Consider the following 25215-nt stretch of genomic DNA (forward strand, 5'->3'; position numbering starts at 1 on the left):
AACTGTATCTTACTGTCCTAGCTGTTATAGATTGAGGCCCTCAAGATCGTTTGCTAAGTCATTTTAATTATTTTCATTAGAGAGTCACCAAATCATACTGATGTATTAATCATGTACGTACCTATGTCAACTATTCCGCCGCTTGTTCCGTCTGCTCTGTATTTTGTTCTGGTTCTGTGCTAGCATTTTGTTCTGTTTTCTGTTCTCCTTGTGTTTCTGAAAAAATCCGTCATTTTATATTTTTTGGCTTGATATAAAAAACCTCAACGGTTGACAAGGTCATGCCAGTTTCTGTTGTTAATTGGGCAAGTGGAAAAGCCATGTGTACAAGATGAATTCAGAAAAGAACTTAAGTAGCATCTTGTGAAAAATCGTATTACACTTTAAATTATCTTTATGAATTCCTTATACAGCAGTATTTATAAAATTCATTTATAAGCACACAGCTCCCACAAAATAACATAGAAAATGACTGAAGATTTGGAATAAGTCTTGGTAGGGACATGGTGAACAAGTATAAACGTATATGTACTAGGTTTCAGATTAGCAGTAACAAAATACATAGGTAAGACATGCATAGAGTAGTTCACAACGTTAAAAAGGGACATTTCTACATGCTACAGGAGACGGCGCTAAATGTAAACTGACCGATGAGACAACAGTATATTACTTCAGTAACTTCATATAGAATGTCGGTTCTAGGGAAAATATTCCAGAATGTCGGTTCGTTGACCAGAGAATGTAAAGGGGGTTCGCACCCTCTTTTTTATCGGAAAATTTGTCATTTTCATGTGTAAATTTGACAAAAAATGACAAATAATGTCCTGTCATCCCCCTTTTTTTCCCTAAAAACTTCGGCTGGTATACCTTTTCAAAGTGTCTGGATCCGGCTATGTTGACTAGGGAAATATTCTAGACTGTCGTTTCAGTAACCAGCGGAAATATTCCAGAATATCGGTTCGTTAACTAAGGGAAATATTCCAGAATGTCGGTTTGTTAATTAGGGAAAATATTTAAAAAAAAATATCAGTTCGTTAACTAGGAAATTTTTCAAGAATGTCAGATCGTTAAACAGATGATATATTCCAGAATGTCGACCAGTGGCGGAGCCAGAAGGGGTGAAGGGGGTTGGTATCTCCATTTTATTGGAAAATTTGTCATTTTCATGTGTAAAATTTACAAAATTTGGTAAATAATGTCCTAACATCCCCTTTTTCTGAAGAACCTCGGCTGGCACCCCTCCTTTTCAAAGTGTCGGGATCCGCCTCTGTTGACCAAGGAAGTATTTCAGAATGTCGGTTCGTTAACTAGCAGAAATATTCCAGAATATCTGTGCGTTAACTAAGGGAAATATTCCAGAATGTTGGTTCATTAACTAGGGAAAATATTTTAAAAATGCCAGTTCTTTTACTGGGGAATTATTCATGAATGTCGGTTCATAAACGTGGATATATTCCAGAATGTCAGTTCGTTAACTAAATGATATATTTCAGGATGTCGATTCTTTAACTAGGAAAAGTTTCCAGAATATCGATTCGTTAACTAGGGGAAATATTCCAGGATAACGGTCCGTTAACTAGGGAAATATTCAAGAATGTCGGTTCGTTAATTAAGGAAATATTCCAGGATGCTCGTTCGATAACTAGGGGAAATATTCCAATAAGTTGGTTCGTTAACTAGGGACATTATTCCAAAATGTCGGTTTCTCAGGGAAATATTCAAGAATGTCGGTTCGTTAATGAGGGGAAATAATCCAGAATGTCGGTTCGTTAACTAGTAGAAATGTTTCAGAAATTTCCCATACTGAGAGAGTCACACTATACCCTAAACATATCAAAATTCAACAACAAACCAAGCATTCAGCAGTAATCACATGATTACTTGCAGTTACTGGCAGCCCTAGACCTCAAATGAAATAATCGAAATATTTCGCCTTACCATGAAACTTCCTTACATAGGGTTTAGTACAACGCTATCGTAACTACATCAGAAAATAGCTTTTTTTCTTATCCGCATATTTCATATGGGAGAGTCTATACTTAACCATTACCTCTGTAAGTTAAAATTATCATTTTGTACTGAAACTATCATGCATGTACACACACAAACAAACCATCCTTTGTGTAATGGATTGAAGCACTAGAATGTTCCTATCATGCAACACCTGCTAGTGCAGGCTTAAAAACTTCATAACTTTCTTTTCCATGCAATGTTAGTGTACCACAATTACAATGTAAACAATATATTATTTGAATATTTATTTATACATGAAATATCACCTAACACTATCTAAACTAGTTGGTCGAAGTTCATGCAAAACCAGAATAAAAACCACGAATGAGCTGCCCTTTAACAAGAACAAACACCATTTCAAGGAGTAAAAGAGTCATGCATTTTACTACACAAGAAACACGTTCATCAATACCGGTTATTTGTTCTGTTGTGTTCTGTTGGTTTTCTGTTTCATTTTGCTGTTCTGATGATGTTTGTAGAGCAGCGGGTTCTGAATGATTTTCTATAAAACATACACAGACATAGGCATACAATGCGACCTGTTATTCCAGGCAAAGGAATACAATACAGCCTGTTTATTTTGGTCGTTATTCCTGACACTAGTTTATATGGTCCTTATTATACACATACAAATTAATTATAAAGACAGTCATCTACTGAATAACTATAAACTGTACTGTATATTTATCTTATCATTTCTTTCTAATGATCTAGTTTATGCTACCTATCAGACCAGACTAAAGATATTACTATAGTTATTTGCACATGTACTTATATCATCCTGGAATTACATAACATGACACTATGTTTTCCTATTGAAGAATAGTAAGAGCCACGGAGGGCAAAGTCCGGCTAGTCATCCTTTCTCCCTTTTGCAGAAAAAATGTAGTAAGTTTAACTTAATGATTGGGAGAATATTTATTTGTTCACCAATAGACGAGATTAGATGGAATATTGTCGCTTGATGGATAATTGATCTGTTTTATGAGTATTCCCTGGATAACGATATAATTCTCTTCCAAGACTGTAATTGCGATATAGATTTCTATGATTTCTAGAATTCCGTAAATTATGGCGTCTTTTTTTTCTTTCGTAAAATAATCAAAATACAGCATAAAAATGTCTTATGTGGGCAGTGGTAGCTGTTATTGCCTTTAAAGTAATTAGACGTTGATATTGTAGCCCATTCAATTCCGTAAGGAAATGTAGTCATTGGAAACACCTAGTCACTAGTATGACGATTTTCCATCCAGAAACGTCTTATAGGCACTGACTTGAAAACAATAGATACCCCAACTCCCGTTATCTCTGACCACAATAGTGATATACTACAAAATAATCAGCTAAATTTGTGTTGTAGGTCGAATAATATGTAATTATAAACTTGCATTTTCTTGGGGAAAAAAGATTCAATCACTTGAATAGGATGAAATTATTTGGTTGATCAATTTAGTATGTATTGACATATACATTTCATGCATATCAGCTATGTACAAGCCTAGCTGATACCCTAAACCGAAATGTTCGTTCCGAGTTGGTTCATACAACAGTCACCACAAACTGCTATATGCCAAAGTTGAAGTCGGTTTATATAAAACGATACTTAGCAGAAAAGGCATGACGTGGGCGGATTCGAAATCACAACCCTATATTCGCTACAACATGAAAATGGAGCTGTTATAAAAAATCCTAGAAACTATACTGTTTATCTCTACACCAAAATAAAAAAAAAATCAGAACGAAAGTATAGTCAAAAGTAATGATCATTGTCGTCTACGACCTTAAGTGCATTTATTAGGACTATAATTATTTCCGGATTAAGCTGTCTTCAGGTTCGTGAACTTTTAAACTAAGGCTGTTCACAGTTACAGTATAAACTTATTATAATACTGCTGATTATTATTTTGTCTGGCTGCCAAAGAATATCAAATATCAAGGAAGTCCAATATTCGTAACTAACATAAACTTCTTTAAAAGGTAAACATTCCCCATCCAATGCGAAATTTTGACCCATTCATTCCGTGTAATACATATCATCTGCTTAAAAAAAATATTTGATGTCGTCTTCCCACTCTCAATACTTCAGTTAATTTCTTCTTAGGGGTATAACAAATTGAATGTTGTCAAGGAATGAGAAAAAAAAATAATAACGAGGAAGCAAGGATGACCAGGAAATATATTTAGATCCCTATGAAGAATAAAATCTCTCACATTTATTAGACCAACTGGAATTGGTTACTAAGAAGATATTTAATCACTACGATTTAGATGACACCCTTGACGAGGGTAATTACATTATAACGTGTGTATACATGATACACTTCTGAAGATCTAGCTGAGTAGATTATAATTTATAGCCTTTATTACAATGAGGAATGATAAACTATAAAGCAGAGATTTGGGAGCAAAATATTCTGACACAAAAGGAGGACATCATCGACTGTTTATAATCCTCTGTAAAATAACAAAAAATCTGCTATGGGCTGTTTACCTTTCGTGTTGTAAAATATTAATAAATCATTTGGACTTCAAATGTATCAATAAAACCCGTAATAAACTCGCGCTATTATTTGTTTGTGTTTGGTTATTATTACAATTTTACAACTCTTGACTGAATCACTTTAATAGATTTAAACCAAACAATGTAATGAATAGGACTGAAAAACTTTGCTGAAAATCTAGAACTACAAACAATTCACGAAAATACGTAGTTTTATTAGATTTACACTATATCGAGATGTTGACTGTTTTAAAGACAGCTTATGAACCCCAATATGCTTCACTTCACTATAGATCCGTCGAACGGTCATTGTAAAGAAAAAAATGCAGATGAATATCCAAATTAGTTAATCGTGTCTCCCAAAGAGTTTTTCAGGACCACATCTATTAAATCACTGTATACCCTCACGCCATCCCTGTGCGCCACAACACAAATATCATTTATGTACGTCAAGAATAGCTTTCTGTACCCTTTTGACTTATTTTTTTTTTAACACAAACCATTTTCTCATGATGTAGTCACGTAACCGTCATGCTTTTCCCCAACTGAACTCAGTACCCGTACTCATGAAAAAGTATTAAATAAAATTCAAGAGGAATCACGAAATTAAAGAAATTGAATGCCATCACTTTAATGTCGATCTATAAGAAACATTTTCTCTCTAGTGATAAATCAATACAGTGCCTACCTTGCTGAGCCCCGTTTTCCTGGGTTTTTGTGTCTGAAGAGCTTGTCGCAGCGTCGGTCGATTTAGAACTGTTACAACCCATCTTACTTTCTTATCTGTCGGTCCCGAATTGGATGCGATGGACTACAGTTGTTGTCTTGTTTCTATGGAAACACAGGTATATCTTAGATGTAGGGACAAGTCATTAGACACACACTTCGATACATATCGATGCAATTAAAAGAAAGTGTAACAAATAAAAAGACAAAACTGAATTAATTATAAAATGTTTTTGACAATTATATCGGTTTACTAATAAAATGAGGTAAATCACCGTGAATCACTATTTTTTGCTCGACCTTCAATGGCAATAAAATGTTTTATCATATAACCATTCTTAATCAATTAAACAATTACCAGGAAGAGGAAAACAATCCCAGCACACGACAAACCTGCCCAGTGTAGAAAAGAATTTTGTACCTGTGATTTTCTAGCTTAAGTTATTAAATCCCTAGATTAATACCATGACTAAATTTACCCGACGTTGACGATATTATATATGTGATTTGTAACAGAAACTTACACTTTGTACAGTTAATAATGCATATCATTGTTACATTACTGTATGGATAACCACGAGCATTGACATCAACGAACAAAGAAACCTTTACAATGAACACTTAAACAAAAGAGATAAACTGGGACCGAGTGTCCAGAATCAGAAAGACACATACAAAGTACCAATAACCAGAAAGACACATACACAGAACCAACAACCTGAAAGACACATACAAAGTACCAATAACTAGAAAGACACATACACAGTACCAATAACCAGAAAGACATACACAGAACCAACAATCGGAAAGACACATACACAGAACCAACAACCAGAAAGACACATACACAGTACCAACAATCAGAAAGACACATACACTGTACCAATAACCAGAAAGACACATACACATTACCAAAAACCAGAAAGACACATACACTGTACCAATAACCAGAAAGACACATACACAGTACCAATAATCAGACAGACACATACACAGAAAACTCCGACAGAAGAAAAAAGAACGGATATGGTGCAACGCCACAAATGCACTGGCGTAAACATAAATCCGAAATTATAGTAAATACTTTCAGACATCACCACAGGTCTGCAACAAAACACACACAGCTTTAAGTAAACCCGACCACAAAAGTAATAAAGATAACAATTCTTCAAAATCAAACTATATAACGACACAGACACATTAAATGGCCAAAATATCCTGACTTTAGAGAGACGCATAAAATGTGCGATGGTGTTTGACTAGTCTTAAAAGGCTTTAATTGTCCCCTTTTAGCTAAAAAATGAACTGAAAATTAACAAAACACCATAAAATTCAATCAATAATACATCCAATCTTTCCATGAAATACCTCTATATACACCACAAAGACAAAATGAAGTATCCACTTGAAAGAATGCTCACAGCAACTGACAGCTAGCTCCAAACATACCAATGACTGGCGACAGTGACCAGTAATTAGGAAAGCACATACAGATCAGACGGTCCAGGTGAATAAACTATGGATAATATAGTTTCACCCACTAAATTGAAATATACTCCCAATCAAAAGCGACAAAATAATCATAAAATACACGATGTGGAAACTCCAGAAATTCATCATCCAATCAAACTTAAAATGGAAAATCCACATAAATAAACATCTAGGCTTTACAGCATATAAAACATAAGGGTACCTACGCAGGAACATCAGTAAAAGAGCTAAAGAGCTGGTACATAAATCGCTAGGAAGCAAGCGCGGATCCAATGACTGGCGTACCGGGCGTACGCCCCCCTAAATCAGTAAGAAAATTTCTTTTTAATACAAATTTCACCCCAAAATATTTTTGCCTTGCTTTGCACTGCATTTAATTCAATTAACGCCCCCTACACTCAAATCCTGGATCCGCCCCTGGGAAGACCCTTGGTGGAATAGGCCAACTACGTTTAGGACCCATATACCTAGAGCAGAATACAAAAACAAACCAAAAAACGAAAAACAAAACAAAACAAAGCAAAACAAAAAAACCGAAAAACTACATCTGGAACAGTTAAGTACGTTCATTGCGTACAAACTTAATTGACAACTTAAACTGAAGATCCATGTCTAGTATGTATATTATAGTATATAAAATAGCAAAGTGAAAAAACTCCCATAGCAAAAACCGACGGTCTTACAATATCAAATAGGCTCTTACTAGAACCATTAACTCTCTCCTAACAAATCTCTCAAACAAGACCAAGTAAGACAAAAATTTAAGTACTGTACTTGTCTTAGGTATCAAATACATGTATGGGATGCATGAAAGTCTGAACCAAGGGTGACCTGCATCATCATTCTCATCATCATCAGAGGGACCATGCAAGGTATACGTATCATATGTAAGTAAAGTGTTACATGAATGGGTTTTAAGTAACTTTTGTCGGCTTGTGTAATGGGAACGAGGAGAAAAGCAATGGAAAGGAACTGAAAAAAATGTATTGAAAAGGTACCTAAGCATGGACAGCACGGATGACAAGAATAACAAACTGATTAATACGGTTATAAATAACCGCCTCGACTTGTCATCCTAGTGACCGAATATCAACAAGATTCTCCAGTCATATGTAAATACATCGCATACCTAATTACAGCCGACCAACGACGGACTATATGGGTTTAATGGAAAATCTCTGTTTGTTTAGCCATCAAAGGTTCCAATACCAGTCATTTTGTTTGTCATAGTGATGTAACACAGTAAAGACATCATGTTTCACAGCTACGTACCATGATCATGTCGATTTTTTTCAGGATTTGAAATCTGATATTAAAGCTGTCATGCATTAAGAATAATAAATTTTATAATAAAAATGAAATCATATCAATCGGTTGCTGCAACATACGTATGTTTTATTCCTTTCCTTAAAACTTAAGAACATGTCCACCTAAGTATCGTGCAGAAGGCAGTCCATATTATATTGGGTAAATATTCTTGGTAGAAAATGAAGGACGTTGGGAAGTTGGGAAAAGTCAATGGTTATGGTAACAAAATGTTTTTTTTTGTTTCGATAGAATCAGACTAATTGGTGTTTTCAAAAACCCTTATTATATCGGTATTTTTATCATTCTGGATAAAGATTTTAAATTGCTTAGAATTTAGACTTACCATTTTGTTCTTTATTTCAGGTTACTTAGAGTTTAGATTTCCTACTTTTTTCTTTATTTTAGATTACTTAGAGTTTAGACTTACCCCTTTCTCTTTATTTGCACGATCCTTAGTTCAAGCTGTACTTATAAGTTTTGACAAAAATGTCGTTTTAATTTATTTTGATATGCATTTGGTAAAGAAAATATCACATCCACTCGATATTTTAAGTGGTAATTTATGCAATTTATGTGTCTTTTAAACATGCATCAACTAAAAAGATCTTGTTACTAGTACTTTCATATCCCATGCACCAATACGTTCTTCTAACATGTTTTGTGTTTGGTTATTTCTCTGTAAGTAGCACTCCAGCTAAGGATCATGCAAAATGTGATTCATGGAAAGCCGGAAAGCCTACATATTTTTATTTTATTTCTGATATTGTGTTTAAAACGTTATAGTAAACAGACAATAACATGTGGATTTTCATATAAAACCCTTGTTCATAAGAGGTAAAAATTAAATAGAATGTAAAGTAGAATTAAAATCAGATAACTCTGTAAATGACATTAAAATACAGTAGAAACCATTTAATTTTCAATGTTTATTGAAAGAGTAATCAAGGGAACCAAGGTTATAGCGGTAATCAAAAGAATGTAACCCAGGGACAAAGACCAGACATGGAAAACAGACATACACAACAAAGAACATAAAGTAACTAAAATCATACATACAAAGTAGCAAAAGCAAATGAGCAACTCGGACTCCACTAAAAACTGGGAGCATGGATCAGGTGCACCGCGGTAGGGTAAGCGTCCTCTGCTTTTCTAGAAACACCCGCCATGTTGCTCATTAAATGTCAAGTCCGGGGTAGACGAAAGGAAACTATGACACGTTGAACAAATCAGTTTTCATGGCGCAGATGGATACATCATAACGATCCACGAGTTCATGAAGACGACCATAAAATCAGAGATTTGAATGAATGATTATACATTTCATTATAAAGACCTACAAAGTAACTTAACAACAAAAATTAAATGTGTAGACTTTTTTAGGGGTGTATCACATAGTGCAGAATTTGCATAATTCTTACATAGACTGATACTTAATACTCTCAAGTCCGTAAATTGAATCATACCGTGGCGGAAGAGTGTGGGGCCGTCTAGCCCCGAAAGTTGATTAAACGGTGTGCCAAGTAAATAAAATGAATGAAAAATGCCTTAGGATATAATATTTCATTTAGGTCAAGCTAATAAGGTGATGAAGGATTATGTTTGGGACTCACTTAAAAAAGAAGACACCTTTCTTATTTTTATGCCTATCTCGCAGTGCATATAATATCGAAATAATATCTGGTGAGCACAAAGTGTATTTGTTACAGTACATGTAATATTCCACAGTCCAGAGTGCCTAAGTCTTAAACATAATTGAGTTCATATTTCCTTTAAATAATTTGTTTCCCAAAAGATCACTTTTTGTCTTCATTTAAAATTAAAAAAAAAAGTTATCATGACTTATTTTCTGACCGTTTACTGATCTGTTAGTGATCCTTTATCACTATAGCAAAGTTCTAATTTAACTACATATGATAATTTATGATTTCTTTGAAGCTTCTAAAAAAGCAAAAGAAACATTAAAAGCACTATCAGGAGTTGTAGGGACAAATTTCAGTCCATTGCGACATTCCATCAGTTTAGACAAATGTCAGTTCGCAGTGACATTCTATCAGGAGGGGTTTACTCTATATTTCCGGTGCTTCTGAAATACAAAAAGAAATTTTGCCCTCCTACGGAAAAAAAATCTTAAACGACATCAAATTCCACACCCTCTCAAGATAGCAATGGTCGATGCCTTAAAACTAATGTCGGATTTTATTTTGAGCTTCAGAAAAATATGTCAGTTCGTTGTTGTTTTCCATTATGAGTTGTACGAATGTCAGTCATTACAGCATTCCATCGTGGATTGTACAGAATAGTTTTATTGCAAGAGTACGTTAAAACATTCTATCAGGAGTTATTGGGGTGTATGTAAATTCGTTACAATATTCTACCAGCTGTAGGGACAGTGTCAGTCTGTGGCATACTCTCTTTCATAAGTCAGTTCGGTTTTTTGAAAGGACTTACTATGTTAGATTATATTTCATATATATATATTGTCATTAGTTCTAGGAACAAATGTTACTCCTTAGTAGTAATCTCTTTGAAGCTACATGGACACATAAATGACTAGAAACAAAACTGCAGTGAAATTGGAATGTGTAAACAAACCGTTTATCAACTAATTAGAAGCATTAATTATTCACCAATGCGGTGATTCGATCGTCACTGTGAGCATAAAATCTATTGGGTTTATTTGCATATTAACAATTAGATTTAGATTATAGTATCAACCCGTATCCGGTGATTGGTAGGGTTTAAGTATTCCATGTTACCATAACAGTTAATAAACACGTTTCAAGTATCTTAATGTATTCTACTTTAATGGAATTTTATTTCTACTTTCACAAATTCATTAAGTTTTGGTATTTGTGTGAATATTCTGCGACAGACGTGAAATGTCTATGAATAATTATACGCAATTTAAAAAACAAAAAAGAAAACATGAAAATAAACTTCAAAAAGTCATTTAGTTCAAAATGCTGTTTATGCAATAAATATATATTCGAAAGAACGGTCATTTGCATAAGGATAACGTCATCAATAACATTATTAGAAAGTTTGTACAAAGACAATAAGAATCAAAGTATGTCAACAAACCGGAAGTCATTTCTATACCACATACATGTAACCAATAGACCAAAGAAGGAAACAAAACATTTGTTGATAAACTGTTTGTATTTAGGACACCAATTAAACAATCCAGCTAGATATAAAGAAAGTGATTGGGTTTGATATAAACTAAATTACCCGACTATATTGTGGCTCAGGTCTGCCACTTCCATGTATGCTGTATATGATTCGAAGAGGAGTAGTATTACCATGAAATATAACTATCAAGATTGGTCCTAGAAATTTAAGAGCATGAATTTCCAATAAATTTTAAAATGTGGGCTTCTTTAAAATTAAAGGTTTTTTGGCCCATGATTGAGTTATATAACATTTGAATTTGAATGTGAATCAAAATTTATGAATCATGTCTGTGATGCATGAAAATTTAATAAAAATTAAAAATCAGCCTTATTATTGAAAAGCAGCTCAATTCATAAGACAATCTATGTATCCTATGTGTCCAAGTCTTTAAAGTATCATTCTGTGTAAGAATCAGGAAATGGGTGGCACATAATTTTTTTCAGTTTGTTTTTTTTTGTCTCACATATATTCAGTACATGTAGAAAACAGTGAAAAGTGATTTAAATTTCCCCTAAAGTAATTATGATGTAGATATATTTTGACTGTTTTTCCCACCATTTTTTCACAGTGCATTTCAACTTGAATGACTTGTATATTAAAAGATCAACTTTACACTTCGATTGTTATTTATGGAGGTAATGAAGTGTAAAATCTCTACATGTTTTCTTCATGTGCCTCACCTTATCCATTTTTTCAACAAAGAGAGACTTACGAGACTGCCCATTTAGAAACCAGGCAATTCCTATCATATGGATGGCACATGGTAAATTTCATTCCATGGATTTTTTTTTGTTCCAATGAAATGTTTACCGGGGTATCATATATATATGCCCAATAGTATGTCAAGTTTTTTTTAATTCACAATGGATGGCTCAGAAAATGATTTTACAATTCTGTAAGAGCAACCAAATTTAGCACAAAATGAAAGAGTTATCTCCCTTTTTCAATAAATTTTAAGGCTTTTTATGTAATTAATTTATCTTTAATCATGGCAGTTAGTCAAAAACCAATATTCAATTTTGAGGAAGGGTGCATTTAAGATATGAAAGAGATGACAATTTTTAAAAAAACAAAATATTTCATGTGCCACCCATCCTGTTTTTGCATGGACACCCTCTTAAATACATAAACAATAAAGGCTATTTTAGTTTTAATGTAAAATGTGTAATTATAAATTTACATTCCTCAAAATAAGAGAAGAATTTCTTTCCTAATATGTATAAATAGGATGTCAAATTTTACTAATTCATTTCTGAGGTTTAAATTGTAGACAATGTGACACATATACAAATTTTGTTTCACTTCACTAGGTTTTGAGCTCTTGTATAAAATACAGTATTTTGTAATATCATTCCTAACGTTACTATGATTATTAAGAAATAAATTGCTGTAAGTATTCCAAAATTCAAATTTTTAAAGTAAGACTTCCAGGAAATAAGTTGCAATAGGCCCTAATCATGTGTTAGTGATTTTTTTCCATTCAGAGTATTTGTATGGTTGCTCTGGTTATCTCCCTATAAAACAACTACTAGGCATAGTGGTTTACAGATTTTTTAAATGAATAATTTATTCTAAAATAAAGCTCCACAAAAAGCACTGGAAAGGAGTGGTGGAGGTATCTTACCACTACCACTTTTTTGCTATTGACAGCCAAATTCCTGTCATTTTGAATTTCCCCTTCCAATCGTCTTAATTCCGGCACATCTTTATATTGATACCCAACCATTCTATTTTGTTAAATCAAAAAAACTCCATCTGTTTTGAAGCTTAGCATGTGAAACCTTTTAGTAGGATTATCTTAGCTTGAAAGCTTTATTAGACAACCATTGTCTTTCCTTAAACACTTCTACATGTAAAGCCGAAACGCAGGACGGTTAGTTAAGCTGTGATTGAATAACCCATATATACACCTATTTCATACCTACCTGTTTTTTACTCAGATGTAAGAATTGTTTTGAGAAGCTGGTTAAGTTCAGTGTAATTCAGTAGCTTTTATCCAGTTAGTATGTTCTACTGATTTTAATCACGAAAATATATGAGAGTGAAAAATGGGAAATTTTTTCCTTTATAGATTATATCTTTTTTTCATCACTGACTTATTATTGTCAGCAACCTAAAAAAAGAATACCCCTAAATCATATGAAGCCCTAAGTTGGATGATCTCCCTTTGCATTAACCTGAAACCAGTAATCCTTAAGTGTACGGTATAGAAAATGTAAATTCACATGTGATGCCTAACATTTCTTTAAAATTTCATAAAGATCCCCTATGGTGTTTAGTTGTGCTCATGAGGGTTTAACGTATAAGATCCTTAAGTTGGGTTATCTCCCTTTGCAGGAATTGGACAATAACCATGACATGGATGGAGTCCAAGTGAGCTTACAAATGTTTTATTTCTATTGACAGTTGATTGGGGGTAACTTAAAAATGAGCTGAAAATCAAAAGGCTAAATACATGTTTAAATTCAGCATATTTAAGAAATTAAAAGGTGTAGGGGCATTAGGTAATGAATATTGCCTCAAAATATCAACTTGGTTATAACATAAAAATTCTTCAAAGCGTAGTAAAATATAAAAATATAAGGAAGAAAAATGTTGTGTGGCATTAGTTCATTGTAATGTTGTCATAATGGTGACACATCATTTAACAAAAGCTACTGAAAATTGTACTTTTTTTTGCTTTTTCAGACATATTTATATCAAGAAAATTTTATTCATAAAAAAGAAACAACTCTTTCAAATATGATATAATAAACTATGTAATAATGAATGTATTCACTAAATATGATATAATAAACGATGTAATAATGAATGTATTCACTTAATATGATATAATAAACGATGTAATAATGAATGTATTCACTAAATATGAAATTGTTTCTTGGGTATGGACAATGTCTCCTTGCCAAAAATATGCCCAGAAAGTGACCAAAAAGTACAAAATTTGACAAAATATCTGAATTTTGAAGTTCAAACAATTTTTCTGTCCTTTTATCGCAAGAATTATCAGATATTTTTGTTTTCTCATTATTGATGGATTCAAATCTCCACTTTCAACACTTTTTGATTAATTTTCAGTGGTATTTTATTCCAATAAGATCCTTTATTGTCTGTTCTATTTTTATATACTTCAAATATCAGACATAACAACCTGTTCTCAGAGTGCAGCTGGATATGTGGGCAGAGGTTGACCCTTGAACAGATGGGGCAAATATGGATACAAAATTCCAGCTCGATACAGCTCCAAATTTGTTTTTTATTAAATATTTGATGCAAATACATAAAAATAAAAAAGAAGTTTACACTATTAAAAACCAAAACCAAAACAAACTAAGTTCCTGAAAATTGAAGCCTTCTGAAGTTATTGTGCAATTATCGGAAATCCCCCTTTGTTATGAATACAGTCCAAAAATTTGAAATGGAAAATCAGAAATTCCTATCAATTGAAGAGGGAGCTAATATCAATAGTAATAAACTATTTTCCAAAGTTTCATAAAAACAGGTACAAACCACTACTGAATAAATAGTCCAAAAACTGTGAAATCTCTTTTTTATGAACTAAGTCCATTAACTTTAAATCGTAAAAATTTGAAATTTACAAAAAAATTAAAGAGTGCTTACAGCATTTTATATACACAATTTACCAAAGTTTTATTGACATTGCTGCAAGGGTTTTTGAGTTACAGTCCAAAAACATTAAATCACCCCATTTTTGTACAAATAAAGTCCAATAGCTCAAAAACGAATAAGCAGAAATTTATAAAAATCAAAGTGGAGCTCACAGCAATAGATATAAACAATTCATCAAAATTTCACAAACATTATTGGCAGCATTTTTGAGTTATTGTGCCCGTTGTATGACCTTTCCTTTTTTGCATGAAGTGAGCTGCACAGACTAGAAACGGACATATCCTACCTCTGAATAAGCTGCACAGACTGGAGACTGATATATCCTACCTCAGGATGAGCTGCACTGACTGGAGACAGGCATATTCTACATCACGATGAGCTTTAAACACTGGAGACAGACATATCCTACCTCAGGATGAGCTGCACAGACTGAGACAGACATATTCTACCTCGGGATGAAAGGAAACAACCAGTAAATAAATGCCACAACATAAAGAAGTGGGTTCTTTGATTGATATTTGTGTGATGTCTATCTGTTGTATTTGATCTTTGGATAGTTCCATTTATCGTTAAGTAAAATGTCTGTTTCCTCTCCAGTCAAATGATGACTGATTAAGACAAGGTATCATTTAAATTCATAATAATAATTTAAAAGTTTAGGAAAAGAGTAAAAAAAATCTAAATTTACAAAACTAACCCTTTCTGAGACAAGTATTCAACAACAATTCTACATTTCACAAAGAACAGGCACAAATTCAGAGTTTTTGAAAGGGGGGAGGGGACCAGAATACAGGGGGAGAGGTCGAGGTTTTCCCAAACTTGCCCCTCCCTAAAACCCATCCCTCCCTCCCAAAGCTCTAACACATTTAAACTAAAGATATTGCTGATATTAAATTTATGCTATAAAAATACATATCTAAATAGTTAGTTGGCGTGACATTAGACAAATAATTTCTGACTGAGGTAAATAGTCCTTCCATCTGTTGTATACATTCTGTAATTCTAGTTTGGATTCTGTTTCTAATGCCTAAAATAAAAAAAAATCTTCTTAAAGTCCTTAATTACCCAGTCTCTTGTAATTTGAAAAAAAAATGTTTGCTGTGAATTGGCTTTCTTAATATGAATGATAAATGAGTAAAAAGTAGACAGCATTTAAAGATAAAACAAAAAACTTAACAAAGAAACACTAGCCCCTGATGAAGGCTGATCATTAGCCCCTGATAAAGGCTGGTCACTAGCTCCTGACGAAGGCTGATCATTAGCCCGTGATAAAGGCTGGTCACTAGCCCCTGATGAAGGCTGGTCATTAGCCTCTGATAAAGGCTGGTCACTAGCCCCTGATGAAGGCTGGTCATTAGCCCCTGATAAAGGCTGGTCATTAGTCCCTGATGAAGGCTGATCACTAGCCCCTGATGAAGGCTGATCACTAGCCTCTGATAAAGGCTGGTCATTAGCCCCTGATGAAGGCTGATCACTAACCCCTGATGAAGGCTGATCACTAGCTCCTGATGAAGGCTGGTCACTAGCCCCTGATGAAGGTTGATCAGTAGCCCCTGATGAAGGCTGGTCCTTAGCCCCTGATGAAGGCTGTTAGGTTAAAAGCCTTCTATTCTTCATCATCATAGTCTACCTTTGTTGCATTTGTATTTAGATGTAAATTCAAATGTGGCTAATCCCCATATTTGGCTGATAGTTTTGAAATTTGTTCTATTATATTTTTAGAAGGAGTTGATAAAATTATGTTTACAGTTCTGATCAAGGTAATTTGAACCAATCTTTCTATCCCATTATACTATACCCATAATAAATTGCTACAAGTGGACTTAATTATCAGAAAGGTATGAGATTATATTGTTGTCACAGTTAACTGTCATATTTTAATAAAAAATCAGTGAACAACTTTCACAACCAAAATCTGTAAGACAAACACTACTGTCCATGCCATTGTCAACTTTTTTCTACCTGTATTGAATGCGTATTAAATGTCTATTCTATTTTATTATTCTATAATGCATTGTACAAGACTAGTAAATGACAAGCCCAAAGTTGATATTAAAACTAATGTACGAGATAATGTTTCTTTATCAATTTTACAAAAAAAAATCCACTTCTTTTCTTCTAAAATAGTAGCTTATATTATCAAAACTGTACATTGCCCCTAAGACAGCCTGTTGAATCCTGTACATTTGAGACAAATGTGGCCACACAATTCATATTGGCCACAATTTTTATGGTGGATAAAGTAAGCACTTTTTACACACAACTTTACTGCCATTAAAACTAAAACACCCAACTCCAAACCACAATCAGTACTATTTTACTATTTTTTTGGCTGCTGACAACACAATATATTTTCATGGTATATATGAACATGAAAAACTTTGTCTCATTTACCACTATGAGTTCCCAGGACAAATGATATGCTTAAGGTAAGATACCATGGTTAAATTTGCAAAAAAGGGATTAATGTTGAAAATTAAATAAAGAATTATTTTCTCAAAACGAAAACCCACATTTCAACTCATTCTGCTAGCTGACAGCATGGAGGCAATAACATTCATATACATTTGAACTAAAAGACAAAAATATGTTTTAAAAGTACACATTCTCAGCTTATTGTTTTACAACCTATAAATAGAATATACCTACACAATTCATAGATCTATGTTTGATGTGTTTTTGGTCTTACATTAGTTGGATAGTCAATTGACCCAAAAGTGGTAAGTGAGACCAAAGACATATATTTTGCAGTGGTACTGATTTTTTTCTACTGGTCTTTTTAAAACTTGACACAAATCATTACCTACTAGAGTAAACAAAAATGAATATTCAGTCTGAATAGAAATGAACACTGCCAGAAATTAACTTCATAATAAAACAGGTAGGTCTGAAAAATCTGAGTTTCAATTCATGTGATTAATTTATAAGAACTTCTTTTCCCATGAAAGACCTTCAAATAATCAATTATATAAAGACCTACACTCTTTCCTATGACAATGATGTATGGGTATCCTATTCTCTCTGCTTCATAGATCCTTCTCCCCACAGTAAACTTAGTCCTGTCGTCAATGACAACTTCTCCACGTAGACTTGGAATTTTCACTAGTTCATCATATAAATCATTAGCTATCTGTATAAACTTGTGCTCCATGTAACCTTTCTACAAATGTGTTGTAAAAATTTATTATCATCCAATTTATGAAGTAGGCATATTATAGAAAAAAATTATTCTATCTTGAAACATGGTCCTTCACATAGAAGTCATAGTGTTCCAGGTGTTAAGTGACTCTTCATAAACTTTGATCATTATGTTTGGTAGAGATTTCCACATGATTGAACTTGTAAATGTAGTTATACTACTTGACAACAAAGTGCAGATCCATGTGAGACCAGGCATGTCCCATAATATAGTGATTCATGTAAAAAAACTATTCCTTGCTGAAATTAATACCACCACCTGAATCTTAAAAGGACATGTACCTTATTTAATAGTGTGTGCTTTCTGAAGGTCTGTCCACTTACCATCTGGGGTATAATACAAATCTGATATGGAGCTATCAGCTGTGGCCATTGTATTGTATCTTCTTCAGATAATACTTCAATACTTGCTTGTAGTATCCGAGTCACACCTAACCCATAGCAGCCCATCTGAGTTATTCTAAAAAGAGAGCATCTGTTAATTAGTTTCTTAAGTGAACTTTACACTTCTTTCAAATCAAATCTTTTCAACATTTACCTTTCTCTGTTTAAAATTGGGAGACTAAGCCATGTGACAAAGTAATATTTTAGGTACAGTGAACTATAAGCCCAATACTGAATTTCAAAAGTAAAAGAAAACATGACTAATAAATGTGTAAACCTGTGTCACTGTCAACAGACAAGAAGTGCTTTCTATATAAACACTAAGTAAGTAAAAAAAGTACAATGTGGGTTAAAAATTTCATTAAGTAATGTACTAATGATAGCACATACATGTACTGCTGAAAAAGAAAGCTCTGTTCAACATGCTAAAAATGTCGTAAAAATTATCAAATTTCTCAATAAAAAAGTGGTACATCTTCAATATGTATATAGTTACTGTGCAAAGTTTGAAAAAAAAATGGTTAAAAACTTTTTGAGTTGCACAAAGTAGAAACAGTTCACAACATTAAATGACATAAAATGGTTGACTTCAACAATCTAAAAAAACAGGAAAGGAACAATATTATCTCTCTATAATAGGCGAACTACATTTTGAATATGCATATAATCACTATGCTAAGTTGGAATACTTTTGAGTTACAGACTACACAAAGTAGGTATCCCTAAGCATGAAGGATGAAAAGTTGGACAAATGGACAGACGGATGAACAATCCAAAGTTGTCGAGAGGCTACTATAGTTTATACAATACATGTATTATAGTTAGACTAGGATGTCTGCTTTAATCCATTTTATTAAATATAAATATCACAAGAAATTTTGAAGTGTCAGTTTGATAATAACATGTTTACCCCAATTTTTCACTTAACTGATATGAAACTTTGAATTCTTACATTGGTTTTCCACCTTCTCCTAAACATGTACCCTGCAGCACCTCTGAATATTTTGTTCCTAAGAAAAATGAATGCCCAACCTGAAAACAAAATACAAACTCGTGCACTAAATAACAATGTGAAGACTATAACATAAAATCATATTTTAACTGCTTCAGCAAACGACAAGTTTGAGATTTAACCAAGTATTGTACAAAATGCCAGAAATGTACACATTAAATCTGAAGGTGAACAACTATGTATCGGTACAGCTAGTCAGACTGGCTTACTGAAACAGTGTCAGTATAGTTACTTTGTAAAAACAATAAAAATAGATTTAGTGTGAATTTTAGGTACGGCATGCTGAACCTCCAAAAATTTTCGGTTTATTGTTTGTGAGCCTGCTGCTATGTCCGTGCACGGGTTGTTAACAACCAATCAAAGAATTGGGTGGTTATCTCGTTGTATTACAACTTCTGTTCCTTATAAAGTAACTACATCTTGTACTGTACAAGTTCAGTAAAATACTTGTACTAAGTATCGTAATAGTTATACCGTTCATTCTGAAATTACAGCATGATGCATTGATCATAGCAATTTTGTCATTTTATTCAAAATCGGGATTGTTATTTTTTTGCAATTTTGAGAAAAAATCCACATTAGTTATGTTAAAAATTCCATTATGCCAGTTCTAATCTTTGTAATGTTATATCAGCTGCATTTTTCACAATAACAAGTACATTGCAATATTTTCCGAATTTACAGTTTTTAATGCTGGATTAAATTTAATGATATTCATTTACTGATGACAATTTCTTATCCAACTGTTCAGGTTTATTTTCTTGAAATCAAGTCAAACACAATGCTATTTTCACCCAATCTTTTTTTTTAACTTGAACACTAAAAATATTTGATGTTAGTAAAATAGAAAATGTGTAACTAACTGTATCTCAAACCTATTTTACCTCAATGGCTGTTAATTTATCCATATCTTTACCACAGTTAGGACACTGATTTTCATTTGGATTTGTTGCTGAAAAAATTAAAGGAACATCAAGTTAATATTGTTAAATCCTCAATTAATACAGTAAACTGACTTTTCAAGAATAGTTAGAATTTACCAAAGGAGTTTACATGGCAGCTGTGTACACAAGTCCCATTTTTACATTCCTATATAAAATGCTTTGCAGGGCCCAGCCTGATACAACTGTATAGGTCAAACCATGAACAGTTTGGGCAATAAAAGACACAACATCAAAAGTTAAAATACTCTGTATTTTGTATCTGATTAAATGTTTCATAGAGTATTTCTTACCAGAGTGAAAGTGGTTATTGAACTTAAGAATTTGCATTCACAAGAAATAATGGTAAGCAATTCATACAAAGTTAATGTATAACTCAAAACCTTTAAGTGGAGTTTCATAGAGACTTGTGCTTTTTAAGCTATAACCGTAAACATGGGAAATGTTTATTGTTTTTAGCCCAAAACTCCTTTACATTAAGGGTCATATAATCAATATTGACCTTTCTTTTGTGGTATTTAAGTCATCACATGAAAAAACAAGTGTTTATGGAAAACAACAATGACCACATGGACTGTGTATAAAATATGTATCAATTCTACCAACCTTCCACTTCTACATTTCTACCATAACCACAGCTAAAAAAATAGATAAGATCTTAATACAGTATCTGTCAATATAATTACATTGATATTTATAATTACTAGAAAAAAACCCCAAATATATTTATACAAAATTATCAGCAATCTGAATAGGAAGGATAGTAGAATTTAAAAATTTTGTCCCAAAGACATTTTCAATGGGTAACCAAGGAGGTCACACATCCTTAAAATAAACCAATAACTAATCATAGATAAACTTCAATCATAAAAATCATAGTTTATTCATCTTACTGTTGTAAAAAAAGAATTTACTTTCTTTAAAAAATAAAACATTTTGCAAATTTTGTTACTGTACATGTACAGTATGTGAAATCAAAGGAATTTCTATGCTATTTATAGAGCCTTCACAATCTTATATGACATAATTAAACATACCTATTACATGTTAAAATTGTATCCTCACCAATAGGAGAAGGCAGTAGATATTCATGAGATAATGTCCCTCCAATGTTTCCTGTAGCACCAAGCACTACAACATTCAAGAATAACCCCACAAAACATTCAATCATTTCATTGATAAGGTTTGAAGTGCAAAAATACCTAAAATAAACTGTAATAACATAGATATATCTCACCTGTCACACATGGTTGCTCTAATTCAATATATAATAGTGACTGCGGGAGCATATGTATTGAACAGATATGGAAATGTAAGGTAGTGATGCTAATGCAAAGTACACTCAATACCATTGCCCTAGCATGAGTAGTTCATGTTAAACTGACCTAATCTGAAAACTTAACATAAAAGTTAATAGACTGTGACTGCGAGGGCATCTGTATAAAACAGATATGGAACTGTGATATAGTGATGCTCATATAGCTGCATACCAAATTTGATATAAAACATTGACGTGGACACAAATGGCAACTCCAACACAAGTGCCTGGAAAAGCAAAAACTTAGAAAATCTCACTTTTCACAGGTCACAGGTGAGACAAAAATCAATGAATGTAGACACAGTCAATATGTACTTAACATGGTGGCAGAGTGCTATAGCAGTGGACAGCAGAAAGAAATTGTTTTCTGCCAAACATCATTCTAACAATGAATAATTGCTTATATAAATGATAATAGCATGGTCATCTTTAGAAGCTGAGTTGACTTTCATTCAAAATTTCCAATCCATTTGTCACTTTATTAATATTAGTGTATAAACTAACACAATTAATTTCTGGCAAAAAAGTGTGGATGATATGGAATTTTTGTAGTATGTAAATTCCTAAGTCTACTTTGAGTTATAGTAAGATTTGCAGATGTGTCACATGTGTTTGTATCTATTTAAATAAGTTTTGGGTGTTTTGAAATGCAATAAATGGTCAATTTGTTGATTTATTATTACCTAATGATTTCTCTTCCTTTTTTATTATAACAGATAGCAGTGATTTACCGAATGTTCCCAGTGTAAAAAAATTGATAATTCACACTGTGAAATACATTTGGTAATTTCACTCTTGCACTTTCTCCCGCCAAGACTTCACAACACGAATATCAATCCACCGTTCACAAAATATAAAATTCATATTGAAAATAGCAATGAATAATGGAGGAAATCTTTATAATAAATAGGATAATCAATTAGATATTGTGAATAACCAAAACATGATCACTTGTGCCAAAAACGCATAAGCAAGTTCTGCACACTCGCTAAATGCAAGCATTCTTCAGCATTCATGATCATATTTTGGTTATTCACTCTTTCCAAGTAATTATCCTATTACTCTTGACTTGTAAACTAATAGTTCATACCTTTTTTAAACTGTAGACCTAATCTATTAAATATTTTATCATACACAGAACATACTTCTTCATATGTTTTTATAGCATTTTCTTCTGTTGTATCAAATGTGTACAGGTCTGAAAAATAAAATATTGATATCACCATTAAAACGGTGACAAACCAGAAATAAATGAAGGGTACAAATACAATTTCTTCATATCATAGTATGAATAATGTATTGAACTTATTTTAAATATTGGAAAACATGAACAGCTGCCTTAAAGCACATGATAGTTCTCTTCTTTGATGATTCAAGTTTGTTTGAATCTGGAACAAAAATTGGATAACAAAAAAATTTAAGGTTTCTTCTTCCATGTTTCCAACTTACCGGTTTTTGTCTTAATATTGTCATTTGTAATATAGACTTTCCTATTTGACTATTCCATCTGAATATTGCCTCAAATTAACAAGTTCAATAAAGTGTTACTTCCCTTTATAACGACAAAAATGGCAAATAATTGAAACACATCACTGCACATTTGACTTAGTCTACAATATGCATATGAACAGATGGCAGACGTGTACCATCATACATGTACATGCATGTCTGTCAAGAAATGTAAAGAAATGTAAATTATCACAGACAAGTTCTCCAGTTAAAAACAATGCAACTGCCTTATGATTCTTTAGAGTTGCTAGTATTCTCAGGTATGATACATATCAGAAGGCTCTACAGTGGGAATAATCTACCACTTACACACGTATTTGTATTTACCTTTCATCTCAAATTCTCTGCCTCTAAGGAGACCAAAACGAGGATGCATTTCATCTCTGAACTTTCTGGTGATCTTAAATGATTATAAATGCTAATAAGAACTTTATATTTACACAAGAAAGCAGTACTGTAAATAGTTTCATGATGTAATCAGAGAAAGTTTAACAACAGTTGTGTATAGCCCTAGGAACCCAGTTTAGCAAAATCATCAAAGTAAAGAAGACCAGGATTAGATATTATGATACAGGGACAATGACTAGAATAAGAAAACAGACAATCATATTAACATAAATTAGCTAAATGTGCACTGTTTCTATGGGCAATGGCTACCAAAATCCTTTAAAATGTCGAAGCATATGCCACAAATGAGCTGTCTATACAGAATAAAATGTGAAACATTAAAAGCATCTGCTGTTCAATAAGAGTTATCTTTAAAAACATTGTAAGCTATGATGATCAAGTGGTATTTAATTGACAGATATCTCAAAGAAATGAATATTAAAAGACCAATCAAAATGGTCTTCCCAAGCCTACTGTTGTTGCATATATAGTTCTATCTTGCCAAACAGGGTTAGGAAAAGGAGAGATTTAACCAAACCAAAAAAATGTGGCATGAAAAACAAGTCATGAAAAAAAATATAGCCTTTTACTCTAAAAGTATACATGACAAGCTTTCTGTATAATGTTTGCCTGTATTTTACATTGCCTAGTATAATCCTACCTGATATAGTTTAACAGGAAGCTTTCTGTAGGATAAAGTATGGACTTGTGAAAACAAGCTTGTCACAAGCTCTTCATGTGTCTACAATTAAAAAATATGGAAATTTGATTTTTCAAAAGTTTTTCATTATAGACTACTTTGTATAATAATTTGAAAAAAAAAAACCTAAACATGCAAACAAAAATGTGTTTATAGATTATTCTGACTCTTGAGAAATCAGTAATTTGCAGTAAAGGACCTTAAGATATCTGATAATTATACATTGGGCTAGGATATAGGATAATGACTTACTATGCCTAGGATATAGGATAATGACTTACTGGGCACAGGATACAGGATAATGACTAAGCAGGATTAGGATAACAGATATTGACTTAATGGGTCTAAGAAATAGAATCAAGACTTACTATGCCTAGGATATAGGATAATGTCTTACTGGGCACAGGATACAGGATAATGACTTACTATGCCTAGGATATAGGATAATGTCTTACTTGGCCTAGGATATAGGATAATGACTTACTTGGCCTAGGATATAGGATAATGTCTTACTTGGCCTAGGATATAGGATAATGACTTACTTGGCCTAGGATATAGGATAATGTCTTACTTGGCCTAGGATATAGGATATGTCTTACTATGCCTAGGATATAGGATAATGTCTTACTTGGCCTAGGATATAGGATAATGTCTTACTTGGCCTAGGATATAGGATAATGTCTTACTTAGCCTAGGATATAGGATAATGACTTACTATGCCTAGGATATAGGATAATGTCTTACTTGGCCTAGGATATAGGATAATGTCTTACTTGGCCTAGAATATAGGATAATGTCTTACTATGCCTAGGATATAGGATAATGTCTTACTTGGCCTAGGATATAGGATAATGACTTACTATGCCTAGGATACAGGACAATGACTTCATAGACCTAGGATATAGGATAATGACTTACTTGGCC

At 32.9% G+C, this 25215-nt stretch overlaps 1 protein-coding gene across 8 annotated transcripts in view; it reads right to left on the reverse strand.

The window, feature by feature from the left end:
* LOC148630220 (putative proline--tRNA ligase, mitochondrial) overlaps positions 1-25215 on the reverse strand; it is a 32392-nt gene that overhangs the window by 484 nt on the left and 6693 nt on the right. For 5 of the 8 annotated variants that reach the window (XM_088563471.1, XM_088563446.1, XM_088563472.1 and 2 more), the window contains exons 5-16: positions 24253-24333; positions 23532-23604; positions 22786-22893; positions 21415-21508; positions 20984-21015; positions 20321-20388; positions 19377-19456; positions 18365-18500; positions 17823-18002; positions 5598-15869; positions 5202-5344; positions 122-216 (exon numbers count right to left, since the gene is read on the reverse strand). In XM_088563471.1, coding sequence (XP_088419597.1) covers positions 15759-15869; positions 17823-18002; positions 18365-18500; positions 19377-19456; positions 20321-20388; positions 20984-21015; positions 21415-21508; positions 22786-22893; positions 23532-23604; positions 24253-24333 — 963 coding nt within the window. In that variant the 3' untranslated portion in view covers positions 122-216; positions 5202-5344; positions 5598-15758. Of the gene's footprint in view, positions 1-121; positions 217-2425; positions 2516-5201; positions 5345-5597; positions 15870-17822; positions 18003-18364; positions 18501-19376; positions 19457-20320; positions 20389-20983; positions 21016-21414; positions 21509-22785; positions 22894-23531; positions 23605-24252; positions 24334-25215 lie in introns of all 8 variants that reach the window. The other 3 variants (XM_088563493.1, XM_088563503.1, XM_088563482.1) reach the window with 3 other exon arrangements.

The sequence above is a fragment of the Perna viridis genome, chromosome 1 (assembly GCF_037379345.1).
Source record: "Perna viridis isolate PV_CMFRI_1.1 ecotype Kerala chromosome 1, ASM3737934v1, whole genome shotgun sequence".
Classification (NCBI taxonomy): Eukaryota; Metazoa; Mollusca; class Bivalvia; order Mytilida; family Mytilidae; genus Perna; species Perna viridis.